The sequence below is a fragment of the Cyanistes caeruleus genome, chromosome 10 (genome assembly GCF_971803275.1).
Source record: "Cyanistes caeruleus chromosome 10, bCyaCae1.hap1.1, whole genome shotgun sequence".
Taxonomy (NCBI): Eukaryota; Metazoa; Chordata; class Aves; order Passeriformes; family Paridae; genus Cyanistes; species Cyanistes caeruleus.
Genome location: NC_141710.1, coordinates 6,176,566 through 6,196,645, shown reverse-complemented (window position 1 = coordinate 6,196,645; position 20,080 = coordinate 6,176,566). Strand labels below are relative to the sequence as shown.

Here is a 20,080-nt window from a genome sequence, read left to right as displayed (position 1 = left end):
ATTGATGTGCTGCCACATGGTGTGAACTCAGAGTTTGTTCTTTAGTGCTGTAGAGAATAGGTACTTCTGAATATTAATTTTGTATCTTCAAGCATCATAGAAACTGAGAAAGGAAACAGCAGGATATTAAGCAATGTGTCCAAGGCTAACCATGAAGTCCATACCAAAACAAACCTAGCAACTAAAAAAGTAGCCAGTTGTCCCAAAACTTCACCTGTCCAATGCCAGTAACAGCAGCTCAGTGTTTCCTCATTAAAGATTTTTGTGGCCGTCAAATAGCTCCTTTTAAAGTAATTTCAGTGTGTGCAGTATTACTCTTCCAGACACATGGTTAAACATATGTATCAACCTATATAGCTTGTAACATAGTAATATAACAGAGAAAATCAAGGTTTAAAAGACATTTAAAGCCTGAAAAATCGCTTCTTTTATGTCCTCTGAATGATCATGGATTCATCTGACTGTGTTATTAAATGTTTTGTGAGAGCCGATTGTTAACAACACTTTAGATTTAGAAATGGCCTTCCATTTATAGTTTCCACTTCTGGCTGAAATAGGAATACCATAATTGGCTTTTCACTCTGCATGGAAGGGATATCTCTCACCTCTGCTGAGGTGAAGTAATGCAAACTAATTGTCTTTTCCACAATACTTTTCTACTGTCTCATTCAGTTGTAAGCTCTCAGACCTGTTACGTTCCTTCCTAGGACTCTTGTACCAGGAATATCGAGATAAATCTACACGTGAGGAGATTGAAACCAGGCGATTGCAAGATTCACAGACAGACCCTGAGGAGACTTCACCCAGTGAGGAAACCCCATCTGAAGCAGAACCCACAAGTACAATTGAAAACAAAGCTCCACCACAAATCAATTTGCTGAGAAATTCCAACTCCAGGTTCAACTTATGGCAGGATCTTCCTGAGGTCCAGAACAGTGGTGTCCTCAGCATCCTCCAACCAGATGAGATCAAGCTGCAGGAGGTAATGGAGGAAGGCAGAATATTCCTTAACTGTGTTACCTGCTTAAAAAATGGACAGTGAATTAGGCCAAATGATCAAGATTTAAAAACTAAAATCTTCACAGCAGTCACAGACAAGTCTTGCCCTGTTGAGTACTTTCTGAGTTGCACTGGTTAGCACTCACTTTTTTTGTGAAACTGCAGACGTTGTTCTATATGCTATTGCTGCTGGATGTTTCTGTAGCAAAAGGAACTTATTTCCCTTTTCTGGTTCAGTTTTAGGACAAATTTACAAAGGAAGAGGGATATTTAAGAGATTTTTATGAAAGAGCTATTGGTTCCAGTGCACATTAATCCTTTTCTGAAGTTATTGTCAGGACACATAACTTTCCACCAGAAATCTTAGAAGAATTCAACCATTAACTGTAAGGTTTCGAATATGTTAACATTAATAGAAATAGAAGAGATGGAGATTGATAAATGTCCTGATATTTAATTGTTGTTACTTGGGGTCTATTGCAAGCAGTAAAAAATAATGACAGGTGTATTTGCATTTAGCCATGCAGTGCAGTGACATCAGTATTTTAGAGCCATGAGCTATGACTTACAGAACTGCATCAGACAGTGAAAGGGAGTGGGTGGGGGTAGCTCTCACAAGCGATGACAACATCAGTCACACCACAATTTACAACTGCTTGCTATTTTGGGTATCATGGAGAGTGTGAGTGCTCTTTGTCACTGCATAGCGCTGCATTCATAGCAAGCAGTGGGGAGGGCAAACCTTGTTTAGTGTGTGGTTTGCTTTGTGGTACAAGGAGGGGGCTTTCTAAAGCTCAATCCCACAAGTCTAACTGTACTCCTGTGCCAGGATTGCTTCTGATGAGGTGGTTGTGGCAGTGTATGTGCTTAGCCCTGGCTCACAGGATTGTACCCCAAGTGCTGAAGAACAACTTAGGGTGCAAGCAGTCCCTCCTAAATTCACTTAGACTTCCATAATCCACACTGATAACACCTTGTGCACACAGTGCCAGTCCTGGCTAGGGCTGTAACTTAACTGTCACCCTGGAAAGGGTCATCTTGTGCACCCCAAAGGTATGATGGGAAAGGCTGTGTTATTCACACAGGGGACTGGTGTTTCTATATAGTAGTTTGGGCTGGCAAGCACAGGCTGTTAGTGTATCAGGGTTAGGGCTGAAGGTGAATGAAATGATTTGTTGTTGTTTTTCCATGTTCTTCTGCACTGGTTATTTGGATTTGTTCTGCTTACCTGGCAAAACACAGTACTTCCAAGTGCCAGCATTATGAACACAATCTGGCATTTGAAAAAAATACAAGCTTTTATTTTTGCTTCAAAATGAAGAATCTTTTACGGAGAAATATTTTGCTTAAAATGTGTGTTACAGATTCCAAGCTTGTCATTTCTGATAAGTTGCATTCATTACCTATATGTGTTTTTGGGAAAAAAATCTCTGTGCTGCTAAAACCGAATATTAAGTGTTCCAAATTTTCTTCTCTCTGTTAAAGTAACCAGAGAAATAAAGCAGCTGGAGAATGGGACAGTGCTGTCATAAAAAAGTACTATGCCTTCTCCACTGTTAGTTTATCAAACCTGAAATTTTCTTCCTGCTTGTTCTGGGATTAGCACAGTAAGAGATTATAAAATTGCTCAAAGCCAGAAAGCTGTGAAATTGGCTGAACATGAACAGATAGAGTGGAGAATTTGCTTTGTGAGGAGAATCAAGGTCAGAAAACAAGGAGGCCTAGAGAAATCACTGAAGCTATTGAAGAGATGATGCTGAATTCAGCCTTGCTATAAGCAAGCACTACTTGATCCTACAGTTCTGGAACTCTACTCATGTTGGATGTGAACTGTGAGAGTGAGCTGTACATGAGGGCTTAATTTAGAGAATGTAAAATGTTCAGCTTCATAAAGGGGAATTGGAGAAGTTTTCCTGAAGTACAGAAATTCTGGAGTAAACATCTTAAGGACAAAATTGTATTTTCTGACCCATTTTATCTTCAAAGCTGTAGTAACCATAGGGAGCAGAAAAGCTTGCATATCTTCAGCCAGGGAAGGTGGAGCAAGAGTATTATTTGGTACACAAATGGAAAGAAAGTTGAAGTTAGCACCCTGCTTCATAGCTGAGGAGGGGAACACCACCGTAATAGAGCAGGGCTTAAACAGTCAGAGAAAAAGTTGGTTATCTGAAATAATCTTCAAAGGAAAAGAGACTAGAACAAGGAGAGAAATCTGGTGTTCATTAGTGGCAATGATGGAATATTACTGAGCAGCTAATCAATGCAAGATTAATAAAAAAAACAACAAACAGGATTTTCACATGTCAAAACAAGAAACTTGACTGGGAGAGCAGTGGATGCTTGAGAAGTGTCATGGAAAGTGATTTTTTATTGTCCCCACTGGAACAAGCAAGCCAGATATTTTCCCTATTGATTTCATTATTTCTTTAGTATAGCCTCCATTCTGGACCTGCCCTTGCAGGTCTGGCACCCTCCACTATGGCAAGCAGCCAAACATGCACAAATTCTACAGTCAGACTTGGCAGAAAAAAATTCCTGACTTGGAGTCTCTGGAAAGCTGCAGTGCAAAATGATTGGAGGTGTCAATCTCCAGGATACCTGGAAGGGACAGGCTATTCCAACACATCCTTTATATCTTTTCCTATTTCCACTTCTCTAATTTATCAAATAAAAAGGTCCAGTTAAAGCTGTTAAAGTTACATTTAGGACTGAGCCAGTAATGCAGAAAGAGACATTCTCTCACAGGTTCACCCAGTGCCTGGGTAAAGCTTCTGGGAAAGGCTGAGCTGATACTCCTCTATTTTTCTCATTAGGAATCTGGCCTTGAAAAAAGATCCAGCATCCTCTTATTCCTTAAACACTATCTGTTCCACAGTCACTGACTAAGTTCATCTGTATTGACACCCTTTGCTCCATCTTCCTTCTGGGGGCTGTGCAGGCACAACCTCCTCCTCTGGTTCAGGAAACCACTGTTGGACTTAAGTGCCCACTGGGAACATTTCCTAGGCTGCCAACCCTGCAAAGAGCTGAAATGTCACTTCTACTGCTATTTCGGCAGCTCTGGACTGAGTAACAGTCCCTCCTTGCTGTACCCATTCACACAGATCTTGGGCTGCTGCACAGTGTCAGGGACACAACCCAGGTCTCTACTCTTGAGTTCTTATGTGATGCACAGTGATATTTCCAGAAAAAGGCCAAAAACTGATCAGTGGAAAATTCCAAATAATTTCTTTAAAGAGAAAAAACAGACAACAACCAAGCCACAAGACAGACCCCCAGCTAATTTAGAATATATTTTTCTATGTACACATCACAAAAAACACTGCATGTACCTGTGGCTCAATCAGACCTCCTCAGCTTTAGCTGGGCCCCAGCAGCTGCTGAGAGCCAGCAGAGCTCAGGGACTGGCACCCACACTGCCAGCTCCCCGGACCTCAGCAGGGTGCAACAGAGGAGCTGTGAGCGCAAGGAAGCAGCTTTAAATTCAAGGGAACAAAACTTTACTGAACTACCAACTATCTCTCAGTAATGGCAGCATGGGCCAAGGAACCCAAGATACCCCTTTATCAAGAGATGCCTGAAGGATCTAACAGCTTTTCATTGGGTTGAAGCTCTTGTGAGAATCTTCAGTTAATCTTACTTCAACTAATGGATTCAGTAGTTGTGTAAATAAATACCCTTTGTAACTACCTCTGAACAGAGACAACATCTACTCGCGCAGAGAGTAAGGGATCTCTGAGTGGTAATAGTGGAATGTCCCTGCAGCAGTTGCAGTAGGTAGAAGATTTTATATCTACATCTCATTAAACTGATTTTTATCTCTGAACCAAACCATCAATTTGTCTTTCTGCTTCCACAGACCACATCCTTGGCCTGAGGAAGCCAGACTTTGCTTTAGAGATTTCTCTTCTAACAGGATAAGCAAAGACCGAAATTTGGAGATTATTTATTATTTCTGGTATTATTTCTGGTAGTAGTTAGGGACTACCGTGTCTTGTCTTGGTCCCTTGTGAGCTAGGGCAGAAAAGTGTATGGCCAGGGCTGATCAGGGAGTCTCACTTGGACAGTGACAGCTGTATTTCCTCTAGGTCAGGGCTGATGGTTGTGGGAGGAAAACTTCCCCACTGAACTCACTGTCTCCTGTAACATGTGGCAAATGCATTGTGGGCTTACTTCTCCATGCAGCCTGGGCCTGCAGGGTGGGTGCAAGGTCAGTGGCTGAGCAGCACAGACTTAATGCCCAGTGTGCCTCTCTGTAGAAGGTAACTGCTGACTTCCTTCTTTGGGATTTTCCCCCAGGCCATGTTTGAGCTGGTTACTTCTGAAGCGTCGTATTACAAGAGTCTGAATCTGCTGGTGTCTCACTTCATGGAGAATGAACGTCTGAAAAAGATCTTGCACCAGTCTGAGGCACACATCCTCTTTTCCAATGTGCTGGATGTCATGGCTGTCAGTGAGCGGTAAGTTGGCTGCTGGATGGCACTGAAAACAGTAGCTTTAGGTAACTGCAGTTGTAGAGGGATGGATGAGCTGACTTCTCCTGGGCATTGCCTGGGACAGATGGGTCACAATTAATATGGGTGCCGACTTTCTCATTTAGCTTCCTGTTAGACCTTGAGCAGCGTGTGGAAGAGAACATTGTGATCTCGGACGTGTGTGATATTGTCTACCAGCACACAGTTAATCACTTCTCTGTGTACATCACCTACGTCTCCAACCAGACCTATCAGGAGAGAGCCTACAAGCAGCTTCTGTGAGTTCTAGTGCTTGTTGCTGGACTATTCTGCAAAATTGTACAAGCCACAGATTTATGTGTAATTTTGGTATTTATGAGAAAGGGCTAGGTAGCACAGAAACAGGGTTTCCCACTCCGTAATTTCTCACTGCATCTATAAAAATAAAATTAAGGTTTTATTGTAAGGATGGGTTGATGCAGGTAACATGGCAAGTTAATTCAAAGCCAGCATTTCTCAACTGTAGGAAATATTTATGGTGCATGCAGGGGCATGTGCTTGTGCAATGCACATATTTTTAAACTGCAAGTAGAGGCAAGAGATGCAAGGCCAAGAATATAATATAGATGTCTGATGAGAAGAATAGCCACTGCTTTTCCCAACCTTCTCAGCAAGGCATTTGACTTTCCTCAGTTTCATAACTATTCTTTTTCAGAACAACAGGATTTTCTTAAAAGGATTAAAAAATAAAAAAGCTATTTTTCTTCACATTCAAGTGTTAAACACACAAACCTAGGCCTAAGGATATAATCCAAGATATTTTTGTAGTATTTTTCAAGTGTAGCAAGTCTTCTGGTCCAGTAGGAATTTTCTGATACCAGTTCAAAACAACGAGTGCCCTACAAGCTCGTCTTTGAGAGGAGGAAAATCAATTTTTCTCTAGTTACAATGTCCTGGATTCTTTCAGGACAGCCCATTGCACATGCTGCAGTGTATTTTCTCCTGTAGCATCAGCTAGTTCAGGCGAGTGTAACAATGTTTAATCCTTTCATTTCTCCGCTCTCTAACTTTTGAGGAAAATAACCCAAACATGTAAGGGACCTTTATTGAGCTTGGCCTGCTGTTCTCTCCAAAAAGAGGGTACCACAGGGTTTCCTTCAGTCAGAGTTATGCAATGCAGTTGCAGAAAGAGTTTGTCTACAGCCATTATCTTATCACTTAGAAGCAAAGCAACAACGGGTTGGATTGCTTGAGCTTGAAAGGGACCTGTTGGAGATGAGGTATTCCTAAATGCAAATTCAGAGGGCAGCATTTTTGTCTGAAGGAATACATAAAGCAAATTGAAAAGAACAGACTCCCTTCCCCAGGCTCCCAGCTAGCACAGGAATTTTGCAACACTTGACTGAACTCAAAGCCCTGAGGTGTGTCACAGTTTTCCCCCTTTGGCTCTTCTATTGCAGTTCCATTCTGCTGTGAGTCACACTGTCACACAGGTATCTGCTGCAGCAGGGAAGAGCACTGCCGATGGCTTCTTTCGAATGTTGTAATCTGTTACCGTGTAACACACAGTACAGACAGGTTTTGCACTGTTAGCAACCTCTTTGCATCCATACTGTTTCCTCTAGCCAGGACTCCAGCAGCACAAGCCTTGCTCAGGTTTGCTCAGTCCTTGGCTGCCGGGAAGCTTTGCCTGTTTGTGGCAACCGGGACTGCTCTGCTCTGCACAGCTGTCTCTGTGGCCCAGCTGTGCCCTTATCTCCTGCAAACATCGTTAGGGAAGGCCCAGGAATAGCCCTTGCCCTTCTCAGGCCAGATAATGATTTCCATCTTCTAGCTAAGCAGCAAGGAATATTCAAGCTTGAGCTGCTTTGTGGCTTGTCTTGCTCTTATGACTGTGAATTTCACCTTATTACAGCATTCCAACTGTGTAAAAATATATAATTATGCCTCTGACTCATTTACTTGGACACACACCCCATTCACATACACCTACACACGCAGTGTATGCTGCTAAGATAGATATGAACACATGTGAGCACTGCCGTGGCTTGTACATTAGAAGTCTATTTTTTCCCTCCCCCAGCACTATAAATAGTTCTAGATTTAAACTAAAATACACCCAGAGGCATTCAGTCCCCTCCTTCCCTCTTGTCTCCTATTGGGAGAGGCCAGGCAGATGCTGACTCTAGGACCAAGCTGCTTTTGGGTCACCAACTATATACCAGAGTCCCAGGCAGGGTAGCACTCAAAGCTCTCAGCCTCTCTGTCTCTCCTCTCAGCCAGGACAAACCAGCCTTTCGGGAAGTGATCTCACAGCTGGAGCTGGATCCCAAGTGCAAAGGCTTGTCCTTTTCTTCTTTCCTGATTCTGCCATTTCAAAGGATCACTCGACTCAAGCTGCTGGTGCAGGTAGAGTTTTGCTTTTCTCTCTCCCACAAATGACTTTTGGATCACTCCTGGAATTTTCCTTTCCAGCAGCTGTAAAGGGGCTTAGATACAGCTACGATCAAACCTAGAACTGGATGAAGCCTTTCCACAGTCAGACACTCTCCACAACTATGGAAAAAGGATTTCAGTCAGAGTCCATCCCCGAATTAATGTTGAATTTGCCAGATTGCATTTACGGAGTGAAAGAGTTGAGAAGGAGCTTTGTTGAGCTGCCAGAAGGTGTAGCAACAGTCCATTAACTCAGCTGCCTGACAGTTAGGATGGTGACACACACACATACGCAGAACAGCTGGATGACATAGGGATGCTGCACCATGGTGGATTGGACCAGTCAGCCATTTTCCTCCTGTGCTTTGCCATCTTACCTAAACACTGCTGGAGAACATGCTTCCAGGGATGAGGAAACAGCTCAGTTCCAAACGGTCTTATCCCATTGGGATTACAAATAGCACTGTCTATTAGTGCCAGCTCTAGTTATTTATTAATTTATTTTTATAAAATAAGAATCTACCTGTTGTATTTCTCTTAGATATAAGGTCAGATGGGAGCAGGTCTTAATGAGAAACAGGAACTAAGAGGTGAGAGTCACTGTATTGTGTCACCTTTGCTGTAGTTAGGCTGATGGCCAGAAATAATCTGTAGGTTAGCAAAAACCTTTCTGTGCTCTCACATTGGGATCAGCATTAACACAGCATTTTCTCTCATGCAGAATATTTTGAAGAAAGTGGAAGAGAAATCTGACAGAGAATCCACTGCCCTGGATGCACATAAAGAACTGGAAACAGTAAGTTTGAATCAGTTAATGGAACACTGTTAAGATTAAACCACCGTGCTCATTTCACACACACATATCCCCCTGAAAAAATCACCTGTAGACTACATTCTATCCCGGAGCTGTTTCTTTGAATCCTGACACTGTGTTTCAAGAAGGTTTTTTTCCCTGAAGTCTGAAAGATGGACTAGTCTACATGCACTTAGATGTCAGTGACAACAAATCCCTTGCTAACAATAGATGTAGGTTTCTGCTATATGAAAAGTCAGAGAATGTTTTCCTTTAGAGTCTCCAAGAACGAAAAATGTTTTTGCAGACACCTGAAGGTGATGGATCGCACTGAGAGGTGTGATTAGGTGCAGAGTACAACTGTGTCAGGTTTCCTCTTACACAGCACACCTCTTCCTCTGACCTAGAATAACAGCTGCCTGATGAAGTACGCAAGCCAGCTTTTAGCCCTGTTCCCTGAAGCTGGTAGGTAGGTGCGGTGTTCAGTTGTGCTAGATACTGATGTGTACAAAACCCCAGGAAGGCAGTGGGATGCTTCCCATCTGGACTGTTCCTGATATGGTTAGACAGGATAATACTGTGTCTGAATGGTCTAGACATAGCTGGCAGCTACATGGGCTGGGACTGTGTTTCAACCCTCCTCCATCAGAAGCCTGGAACATCTCCTAACTCCTGAAGTTCAACACAAGTATTTGAAATTGAAAACTGTGCTAGAACATCAGCCTGAGAATGGGCCTGCAGTTTCTGACTGGAACACTAGAACAGAACAGGCTCTCGGATTTACCCTGAACCAGCCTAGGAAGTGTATGCTTGGAGATCACTAGGGATAAAGACAGGGACTTTATCAATGAAGAATGTTCTGCGTGGAGTTAGTATTTGCGTAATCCCTCTTGACACATAAGGTAGCCAATTATTTTTCCATTGGTCAATAGTGTGAGGAAGGCTGTTCCTGTAGCATGCAGATGACTGTAGCTGCTGATGGAAAAATGCTGGGTTTGTATTCAGTTATCAGTGACTCAGGTGATCAGTTTACTAATTCTGTTGCATGGTTAAACACTTACTTGTAAGTGTTTAAGCTTAGATACCTAATATCCAGCTAGGTACAGGAATCACAACAGAAGCCTTACTTTTCTGTAAGCTTACTTCTGTATGCTTACTTTTGCTATAGGCTTATTTTCTCTCTATTTGAGAGGCAAGAGCTGATCACAGGTTCAGTTACTGATGTTCTGGTAGATTTTTGAGTAGCAGAAACAGAGCACAAAGTGGAACTTGCTCTCCAATGTAATTTTTCTACCTAGCCAGTTCTCAGGAGAGTTGCTCCTTATGAAACAGGCAGTGGCATCTAGGTTAAGGTCCCTGTAAGAGCGTAGTGCTTGCACGTTGGTTGTGGTTTTTCAGTTAAAAGTTTGTACTCAGAACACAGCTGGGCTCTGTGTGATGAACGGCTCTTTCCCTAGGACATTTCATAGCCCTGGCATCTAGTGCTGCTTGGCAGAACTACAGCATTTGCATTTTTGAAACGAAGTTTGGCTTCATTTTCCCCTTGAAGATGATACTGCACATATACCTCATTTCAAATATTGGGAACTTGGGAAATGAGATATATGGTGTGCCAGGATCTGGAAAACAAGCAGTTCCTTTTGCTGTGCAGCCAGAAGTACTGTTTAATACTGTCTGGTTCAGTAACACAATGTAGCCACGTCCTCTGTCAGTCAGCTTCCACCTGTAACACCTTCTGGGTGTTCGAGAGCTTTTTGGTTGTTCAGGTTTTGGGTTTTTTCCTCCCCTTCTCTTTTTATTCACCCACAGTGTTGATAGAAGAACTTGGCTTTGTCAATTCCTGTTTGCAGCAGAGCACTTATCTGATCACGGTCAGGCCTTTTCATGCTGCTCATCATCACTTACCTGCTTAAGGCCAGCAGGGACAATCCTTTGTGCTCTCTTTTCCCAGGTGGTGAAAGCATGCAATGAAGGTGTCCGGAAGATGAGCCGAACAGAGCAGATGATCAGCATCCAGAAGAAACTAGAATTCAAGATCAAGGTATAAGCACAGGCTGGACAGTTTTGGTTCACTGTCTGCACATTGCAGACAGCCAACAAAAAGGCCCCTCTGAAGGGGCTGCTGCACACAGCCCCTCTGTGTGTGCTCAGTGTACACCTGCTGCAGAGGCTGGGGCAGCACCAAGGCCGGTGTGGTGTGCACATACACAGGTGGGACATGCTGGCATCAGCTCTCCTGTGCACTGTGCTCCTGCTCCAGCACTCAGGTCTGGCTCTTCCCTCTTACTTCTTTTTGAAACACAGGTCAGCTTTCAGCTGTTATTTTGCATACAAAATATGTTAAAGGTAGATGAAAAAAAGCAAAGCACTTTAAAACTGAAAAATACCCAAACAAAGATTGTCCCACCATTTTAATTCTTTCCTGTACTTATGCATTGTGTATGGTCTCTAAATACCTGCTGCTGATCTGCTTCAGCTCCATTGAGGGAATTACTAAATCAATATTTAGGGTGTCTGATCAGATCTCAGGGGTATCTGATCAGATATCAGTTGATATATACCATGAAATTCCAGTGCTGAGTATAAAGTTGTCAGTTCTTTTCTTGAATGCTATAGAGAGGCTTCTCAGGTCTGTCTGCCTCACAACCTTTAAGGATCATATTTAGCTTCCAATAAATCTTTTTATGTCCCTGAACAACCAGAACAAAAAAAATGTATTTTTATAGAGCACTTTAGCAGTGTGTAAAGTGCTCAGGGCTAGACTGCAGTCCAGGACAGTAGTAGATTAGGGAAGCTACACAGTTGCCTTCACTTCCTGAAAAGCTGAGGCTGTAATGACAGACAGGGGCTGGATCTCTGGAGAAGATCTGCCTTGGAAGCTGGCATAGGTAGGGGTCATCTGGGGAGAATAGTGCAAGGAGTTGAAAAGAAAGATTGTGCCACCATGCATTAGGTGAGCACTGGGAGTGAAGGTGGAAAGAGTGACAGTTATAGAGGTATTTTTCAATATTTCAGTCATTTGGAAGTGTAGTGTTCTTTTAGTACATGATGTGCTTTGTTCTGGGCTTCTTGGTTTTAGCACAAGATGTATTGAAACTCCAGCAGAAGTGCTGTGGTAGGTGCATGGACCGTATCACCTCCTGACTGGGACAGACCCAAGCAGAGGAAACCTGCTTAACCTGCTTGGGGTTTTTTTGTAGCCAAAAGGCCAAATCCATGGTTTTGAAAGTCAGTCTTACTAGGATTAGTTTTTAGGAAAGTTCTGCCCAGGTGATCTCTCAGAGAGAGATCAGGGCATAGGCTGTTGTTTTATTCCAGCATTTGGTGCTCTAGCATTGCCATCCTTAAATGTCAGTCCATCCTCAGGCCCCTGCTGTACTCTGTCCAACTTCTGTCATGCTGTGCTGGGCTGTGTAGATGGCAGCACACTGCCCTCTCCTTGCAGCTCTGCTCCGGCCTCTGCAGTGCAAGCTGTGGTGATGGGAGCTCGCCACCTTTCCTTTTGCATCTCTTGATGCTTTCAGCATCATAACCACTTGAATCCTTGGGGTTTTGCTGCTCTCCTGAACTTTGCCATCTTTTCCTCCCTTCTAGTCCGTTCCCATCATCTCTCATTCCCGCTGGCTGCTGAAGCAGGGGGAACTGCAGCAAATGAATGGTCCAAAGACATCACGAACGCTTCGCACCAAAAAACTCTTCAGAGAAATCTACCTGTTCCTTTTCAATGATCTGCTGGTGATTTGCCGGCAAATTCCTGGGTGAGTGCAAAATTCAGGTAGTACACAGGATACTTCATTAGTTCTATTGCCCCAGGTTTACCCAGCCTGTGATGCTGTGACCCCATCCTGTCCCTCAGGCACAGGGAGGGCATCCTGGCCTGACATGTACATCTCCCTCCAGCAGCCACCTTGCCTTTGAGCACAGGTGATTCTTCATGCATGGCACAGCTCTCTCCAGCTGAAAATTTGTGGCCAATAGGGGTTAAACAGATCCCAGGGCAGATCTGCCAGCAGGGTGACTATGCATCCAGCAGTTCCTGCAGGGTAGCAGTGAGTTACACTGGCTGGTGTGCTGACCCTGGAGACCTGTCTTTCTGTCAAGAAGTGATTTTTGACTTTTTGCTACCTAAAGAACAGCTCAGATTAGTCATTTAAAACTCTTAAAAAAGCCAACTAGAAAGTTAGATGAGCAGGGAGAGGTATAAATTTCGGTCTGAGGCCAGTGGTTTATTTGACACGGTGTAACCTGCCTCAGGAGGAGGAGGATGTTGTTGTGCTGAGGACTGTGTCTTGTGCAAGCAAATGCTGGTGAAATATAGCAGCAGAGAACAGCACGCTCTTTGTGGTGTGAATTAGACCCACTGGTAGGGAGCATCTTGCCCATCCAGTGTTCCTAATGAACATGTCGCCACAGTGTCTGTACACTGGGAAATGTTTTGCTTCTGTGGCAACTTGTATCCAGAAAACACAGAGGCACTTCATAAATAGGAATGAATTAAGCCTCACAATCCCCTTTGAGGGAGCGCCATCTGTGTTTTGGACGTGAGGAGCCAAGACGGAGCAAGCAGCTTATTCCAGGCCATGAGGGATGCCCAGGGCAGAGCACGGAGAGAGTTCCTTGCTTTGCAGTGAGTTTTCATAGCCACACGCTCATCTCTTCTCACAGCAGGACATCTTTTTTCCTCTTGCCATGCAGCAGCTCTTGGTCTGTGTCCTCACTACAGCTCTGGGTGGCTGAAGTCAGTCTCCTGCAATAACCACAGCTTTTCCTAATCTCCTCTCTAACCTCTCCCAGGGACAAGTATCAAGTGTTTGACTCTGCTCCCCGAGGGCTTCTTCGGGTAGAGGAGTTAGAAGATCAGGGGCAGAGTTTGGCCAATGTCTTCATCTTGAGGCTTCTAGAGAATGCAGACGACCGGGAGGCCAGCTACATGCTGAAGGCATCATCCCAGTGAGTACCAGTCACCCTGCCAGCACTCAGCAGTGCTTGCTCCCTACATGCTGCCTTCATGGGCACCAGCTGTCCAGGCTTTCCAGGGATGGGCAGGGAGGGATCCCACTGCTGCAGCTGAGCTGGCCCTACCAACCTCTCTGCCCAGCATAACTACCCTGAGGCTACTGAAAGGCACGGGTCACCTAGGCAGGTTTCTCTCTGGTAGGGTGTATTTGAGGCATCTGGGGATGGTGGACAGACAGGCAGTTCCTGTTCTGGGACAGAGAGGTCAGAAATCAGCCCAGGTGCCTTGCCCCAGCTGATTTTCAGCCTGCAGCATATTCAGAAAGTAAGACCAAGCAGGATACACACTGACACACTGCAATGGCTCCACTGACTCACAAGGATCATGGCCATGCCTGACCAGCCCTGTGGGGCAAAGTGTCTTCTGCTTGTGGGTGAAGGTGGGAGAAAAGGTTGCTTCTTCCATGTCTCCACAGCCAGTGCCAAACTTGCGCAGCCCTTCTGCTACTCAGGGCCTCCTTGTCTCCCTGGATACATGTTTCCTGGCTCACTGATTTTTCACTTCAGGCTCCAAAAAGCTCAGGCTGAGCAAATGATCCAGCTGTGCTAGCACTGACCCAATTGTTTTGGAGCATAGGGCATGGCTTTCTCACTGACCCAAGCATTACCAGGCCCATATTTTCTAGCCACCACCTAAACAGCTCCTAGAGACAATGTACGTCCCCAAGTTGATGTTATCTGCTGTCAGTAGGCTGGTGTTCATCATCCATATTCCTAAATGAACACCAGCCCCAGGGTTGCACCCTACACCCCCCCACCACTGCAGCATCAGGACAACGAGCCCCCAGTACAGGGAGCAGCTGTACCTTCTCCCCAGACATATGGCTGCAGCTCTGCTGCACTGAAAATAGAGATGTCAGTCACACTATGCAGGGCAAGCGCACGTGTGACGTCTGTGAGGCTTGGCTGTGCAGCAAACGATAAACCAGGCCAGGATTTGCTCAGCTCAGGGGATGCAGTCGCAGGTCCGTGCTCTGCAGCCTGTCCCATCTTCTAGGTGGCTACAGCAGGTATGTGATCCAGAACATGGCTTGCCAGCAGGTCTTGAGCACTAAAATGTGACATATCATCTGCTGAAGGTTGCTGTTTCAGAGATACAGGAATGACGGAAGCAGTACTGGGCACAGACTGAAAAATTAAACTGTTAGAAGAGATAAATGGGTGCCAAACAGAGCTACAGCTCTTGCATCAGGCAACAATGACCTGCTCAGTGGCAGCTTGCAGCTCATGCCCTGGATGGGCTTTGCCAGGAGCTGACACTTTATTTGGACACAACTGGATGCACTGATAGAACTGGAGTGTGGGTGAGCTCCTTGCAGGCTGAGAGGAGCTGGGCACTGTGGGTGGATCCATGGAGCTCCACAAGGATCTGTGGACAGGGCCACAAGCACGGCAAGACTCTGGGTTTGACCTCTACATGCTAGAGCTCCTCTGTGCACAAGGCCCTCATACCACACATCTTCATGTGGTGTGACCTGCAGGTGTTTCCACTGGTCCTTAGCACTGTTCTTCATACCTGAAATATAAAGTATTCCAAACACCACAGATCAACCTGCCAGCACTTGTCCTGTACATCCCTCTTTTAGGCCCCTCTCCTCCCTGAAGACACTCCCATGGCTTTTCATGTGTGTCAAGCTCAGGCTTTAAAACCACCTGAGAAGGCAGAAGAATCTGGCTCTCTAGCAGCTAGAAGCACATCTGGTCTTCCAGGCAGTAGCATGTGAACTGCCCCATTTCCTTGTGGGGCTGAGGGGAACCTGAGGGGATCCAGGCCTGGGACTCTCCAGCATTTGTGAAATCTTCACCCTCCCAGCTGCAAGTCCAGGTTTTGCAGTGTGCTGTTCACATGGGTCTTGTTGCCAAGTAAGTGGTACCCTTGGTGTGCTGCAGTGCTCTTCTGCAAGGGAAGTAATCAGTTCTTCCCTTTAAACTGCTTCCTACACAGCAGTTGTGGGAATAAATGGTTCCTGTAACTGCATATCTCACGGAAAAACTGCTCCTGTTGACCAGCCCAACCAGGAGCTGCCTTTGCTTGTTACTTCTCAGAAAATACCAGGCCCCCCATCTTGCTGCTGGCTCTCAGCAGCAAGGCTAGCAGAGGGACTGTGCTGCCTGTGGAGGACAGCCAGGGCTGTGCAGCAGGGCCCAGAGCACTGTGTCATGTGTGACATCCCGACTGGGGTGTGCAACAGTGGGGCTCAGCATCACCACTGAACCCAGGACCCTGGAGGGGCAGGCAGGAAAAGTCTGGAAGGAGGAATATGAAGTGCAGAACTGTCTGGGCAGAAGAACTAGGGCCCCTACAACCCTTTCATGTTCACAGCCTTGGTTTGTCTCCCTTATCCAGGAGTGAAATGAAGCGCTGGATGATTTCACTGGCCCCAAACCGGAGAACCAAATTTGTTTCATTTACATCCAGACTTGTTGGTAAGAGACACAGCATGGGAGCTTTTCACCCCTACCACAGGGCACCCTATTCTGCCTGATCTCAGTGCAGCCACATATCTGGGACCTATGCCAAAGCTAAACCCTCTCCCTGGGCTCCTCTCCTTTTCCACTATCAAGCCCAGAGCTCGGTTGACATCTGGGCCTGGCCCTGACCTCAACCCCTCAAACCTGGTCTAGGCTGCACCAGCACTCTCCCTCCCATCCAGGCTGCTCACGGCTGGCTGCTCATGGCTGGCACTGTGGTGGTGACATTGGGCTCCCTTCCCAAGAGTTGCTTCCTTGGTACCTGTGGTTGGGGCACTCCCTGGCTTCCCCAGAGGCCCTTAACAGATCAGAGGGACCATGTGCAGAGCTCATGGGGCTACAGCCATCCAAGCTGTGCTGTTCTTCAAGGGGCTCCATCCCAATCCACCTCTCACTCTCACCCTGTTCCTTGGCAGACTGCCCACAGATCCAGTGTGTCCACCCGTACGTGGCCCAGCAGCCTGATGAGCTCTCCTTAGAACTGGCTGATGTCCTCAACATCCTGGACAAGACAGATGATGGTATGGGGATGGGATGGGGATGGGCTGGGAGTCCCTGTGGAAGGATGGGCTTTGCTGCAGGCAGGCAGCTGTGAGTCTCTCCCTCCAGCCAGGGAGAGGCTCTGGCATCAGCATCACAGCCAGAGAAGGAAGTTATTGCCTTCTCCTAATTCCTTAAGTTGTGGCAACATTGGCACAGCCTCCCAGCACCAGCTGTGGGCCATGGTTAAGCTAGCACAGCCACCCCAGATAGGGGCAGCAGAGGGCACTTGGTGGCAGCAGTGCCTGCTGTGTCTGCTGACATCCCTTGAGCCAGTTGTCCTCACACAATGCTGCTCAGGTGAGCAGACCTGATGTTCAGCCTGGGTCTGCTCCAGCACAGGCCTCTGAGTAGCTTCCAGAAAGCTCTGCCAGCTCGAATGGCTCTTTCCAGCACAACTGTCCCAGTGCAGGAGCAAGGGCCAGTCCTTCCCCACTTATGCCTGTCTCTGTCTGTGCTCAGGCTGGATATTTGGGGAACGTCTTCACGACCAGGAGAGGGGCTGGTTCCCCAGTTCTATGGGGGAGGAGATCCTGAACCCCAAAATCCGAGCCCAGAACCTGAAGGAGTGTTTCCGGGTGCACAAGTCAGATGACAGTCAGAGAAGGAAACTGGGCAGCAGAAATCGCCAATGACCACCAGCACCCCCAAGCTTCTGGAGTGCCTCAGAGAGGCAGAAGACAGAGGCTGCCTGCTGGGAGGAGGTGGCAGCTGTGGGACACTGTGGGGGACCTGGTACAGACGAGGCACACACACCCATGAACAAACAGACTGTCGTTCCTGGGCCCCCTGGCAGCACTGGTCCTTTCCTGGAGATCAGCGCTTTAAACTGTAAAATAACCCCTTTTCCAAGTGTTCTGTACAGCCCCAAAGAGCATGAGCTCAACAGACACTGCCCAGAGGCCACTGGGTGCTGGCCAGATGAGCCACATGTGCTGGCTGCTTGGGAAAGGCAATGGCCACAAACATCACTGAGCAATTAATATCACCCAGTTTAAGCACTAAAAGCTCATTGCTACCTTCCAAGTCTGGAGTGTTCTGAACCCAGCATCTCACAGGTCAAGCAAGTAGACTCAACGGTCTCTCAAGAGCCATTGGCAACAGGCTGGGATAAGCCCCAGGACCTCCACCACCCTAGTCCTGCTGTGAAGCCGCTGGGCTCATTCCCACAGGCAGACCTCAATCTGCTTCCAGTCAAATGCTCTCCAGTGCTCCACACCCAGCTCTTCTCCAGCAGCAGCCCAGCCTTGACAGCCCTGACCCACATCTCTGCCTGACAACCTCGAAGCACATCTGGGCCCAGGACCATGGCTCAGCCCCCTCTTCCACAGCCCACCTCCTTCTGTAGGGCCACTGCAGAACCCCTGCATCATGGTCTTTCCTGGTTGATCGTGCTCTTGTGGTCTTTGCTACTCCCTGCTGCCAAGGCCAAAGCAGGGGTGGCTGTGCCAGGGCCATCTCACACACCACATGAGCTACGGGAGCACCAGCAGCCCCAGGTGCCACACAGCAGGTGAGTGACCTTACCTGGGAGCTGCTGTCCTGCGTGCTCTGGGAGACCCAACAACCACTGCCTGCATGCTTTTAACCCACCCCCATCAGCCTCCCTGTACAGGCTCACCTCCGTGTAAATATGCAAGTCCTGTGGCCAACAGAGCCAGCTCATCAACGCATGAAGCCCCAGGCACAGCACTGAGAGCAGCCTGGGGAACAGACCCACGGCAGCCACCCCTTGTTCAACAGTCCCACACGTGGCTGAGGGCCTCTCAGCCCTCAAGCTGGGCCCAGCATCCATGAGGAAAATCAATTATTTAGCACCTTCCTGTAACACAGCAAAGGATTGTCTTCCAGGCATTGTAGCCTGTGCTGATGTATGCTCTGGCCGTGCCACAGTTGTGCTCAGAAAGGGGACAGAGAGCAGCTGCCGATGGAGCCACGCAGTAGCCATGGGCATGGACGGAGGAGCACAGCTATGCCAGCAGGAATGTGGGGAGAAAGCAGGATGCTTGGAAGGAAGGCTGCAGAACTGCTCTTTGGACACATGGAGTGTGCAGTGTGAGGCCCAAAACAGCTGAGATGAATTCCAGGGCTGTCCCTACTGAAACCACAGCCCTGGGACAGCCAGCCCAGAGCCAGCACCCAGGACCAAAGTGGTGGGAGCCACAGCACTGAAAGGGGACAGAAGGCATTCTTCACTCAGGCACAGATTAGTGCCACCATATTAAGCATGTGACAACAGCCAGCAGGACTGTGCTGCCTTGGCCACCTGTGGGAAGTTTATACTAGCCAGTAATTCCCAGTCACTGCCCAGCCCCAGAGCTGGGCCAGGAAGGACTTGCAGCCTCCAATCTGGTGCATTGGGCAGATTTAATGAGGACTCCCCAAGCCAGGTCCCTCCAGCAGCACTCCACAGTGTGCTTTCTGAGACAACCAAACTTCCAGCTCAGGATCCAAACTTTGCAACAGCCGCAAATTCACTAGTGCAAACCCCAGAGGAGCTCCAGCTCTAGGAATTTCTTAAAATTACCTGAGAAGCCGCTACATCTCGCATCATCCAGCTTTGCAGCCCAGCAGCCAGCCCAGTCCAGCACAGGGCCTGCAGCCCCATGTGCCTGCCTGGCATGTTTCTCGCAGCACAGAAATGCTCCCATCAGATGTTTCACCAGTTCCCCAGTGCTAGGATGCCAGTTCCTCACTGCACTGCTCCAGGGAGAATGGCTCAGTGCTGCTGTGCTCTGTTCCATCACTCCCCACCAAGCCCTGGGATTGTTCCAGCCCCTCCTGCTCCATTGCAATTCCATAGGACTCCAGACCCCAGGCACAGGCTGTGCCATTTTCAAGTGCTGAATGGCATCCAGTGTTATTTCCTCAGACCCAGCCCTGCACGCCTCCATCTCAGTGGTCTCCAGTGTTGTACAGGGCCAGGCCTGGGGCCCACAAGTATGGGCTGAAGCCCCACAGCCCTTGCCAGGCTGCCTCAGCAAACTGAGGGGAACTTCTTGTTGTCTCGTTTATCTGTGATAAAATGTAGCTGAGCAAGCCAGCGCCAAAACACTTGTGTGTCTCCTTCCTCCCCTGGACTGATCACTTGTCTCTTCCCCAGTACCCTCCTGTGCAACTGGCCCAAATGCAGTGGGTGAAAATGGGGTTGCACATGAACAACCCTTCCCTAGGAAAGTTGTGCAGGGAGATGCCCAACACTGTTACCATCACCTAGACTAGACCCAGAAAGGCCCTTCTGAGCTCCCAGCTCAAAGCCACACACTGCCACAGGTTCCTCCTGCATGGGGTTGACAGGCCCTGCCATGTCTGTATCACCAGGAGATAAACACACACACGAACCAAGGGCAGTGAGAACTTGATGCAGCCT

At 47.3% G+C, this 20,080-nt stretch overlaps 1 protein-coding gene across 12 annotated transcripts in view; it reads left to right on the top strand.

The window, feature by feature from the left end:
• NGEF (neuronal guanine nucleotide exchange factor) overlaps window positions 1-19,762 on the top strand; it is a 48,147-nt gene extending 28,385 nt beyond the window's left edge. For all 12 annotated transcript variants that reach the window (XM_086844492.1, XM_086844493.1, XM_086844495.1 and 9 more), the window contains 11 exons: window positions 708-982; window positions 5,299-5,459; window positions 5,600-5,752; window positions 7,733-7,862; window positions 8,611-8,685; window positions 10,634-10,723; window positions 12,277-12,440; window positions 13,477-13,632; window positions 16,046-16,125; window positions 16,587-16,691; window positions 17,173-19,762. In XM_086844492.1, coding sequence (XP_086700618.1) covers window positions 708-982; window positions 5,299-5,459; window positions 5,600-5,752; window positions 7,733-7,862; window positions 8,611-8,685; window positions 10,634-10,723; window positions 12,277-12,440; window positions 13,477-13,632; window positions 16,046-16,125; window positions 16,587-16,691; window positions 17,173-17,345 — 1,562 coding nt within the window. In that variant the 3' untranslated portion in view covers window positions 17,346-19,762. The remainder of the gene's footprint in view (window positions 1-707; window positions 983-5,298; window positions 5,460-5,599; window positions 5,753-7,732; window positions 7,863-8,610; window positions 8,686-10,633; window positions 10,724-12,276; window positions 12,441-13,476; window positions 13,633-16,045; window positions 16,126-16,586; window positions 16,692-17,172) is intronic.
• Window positions 19,763-20,080: the final 318 nt, after the last annotated feature.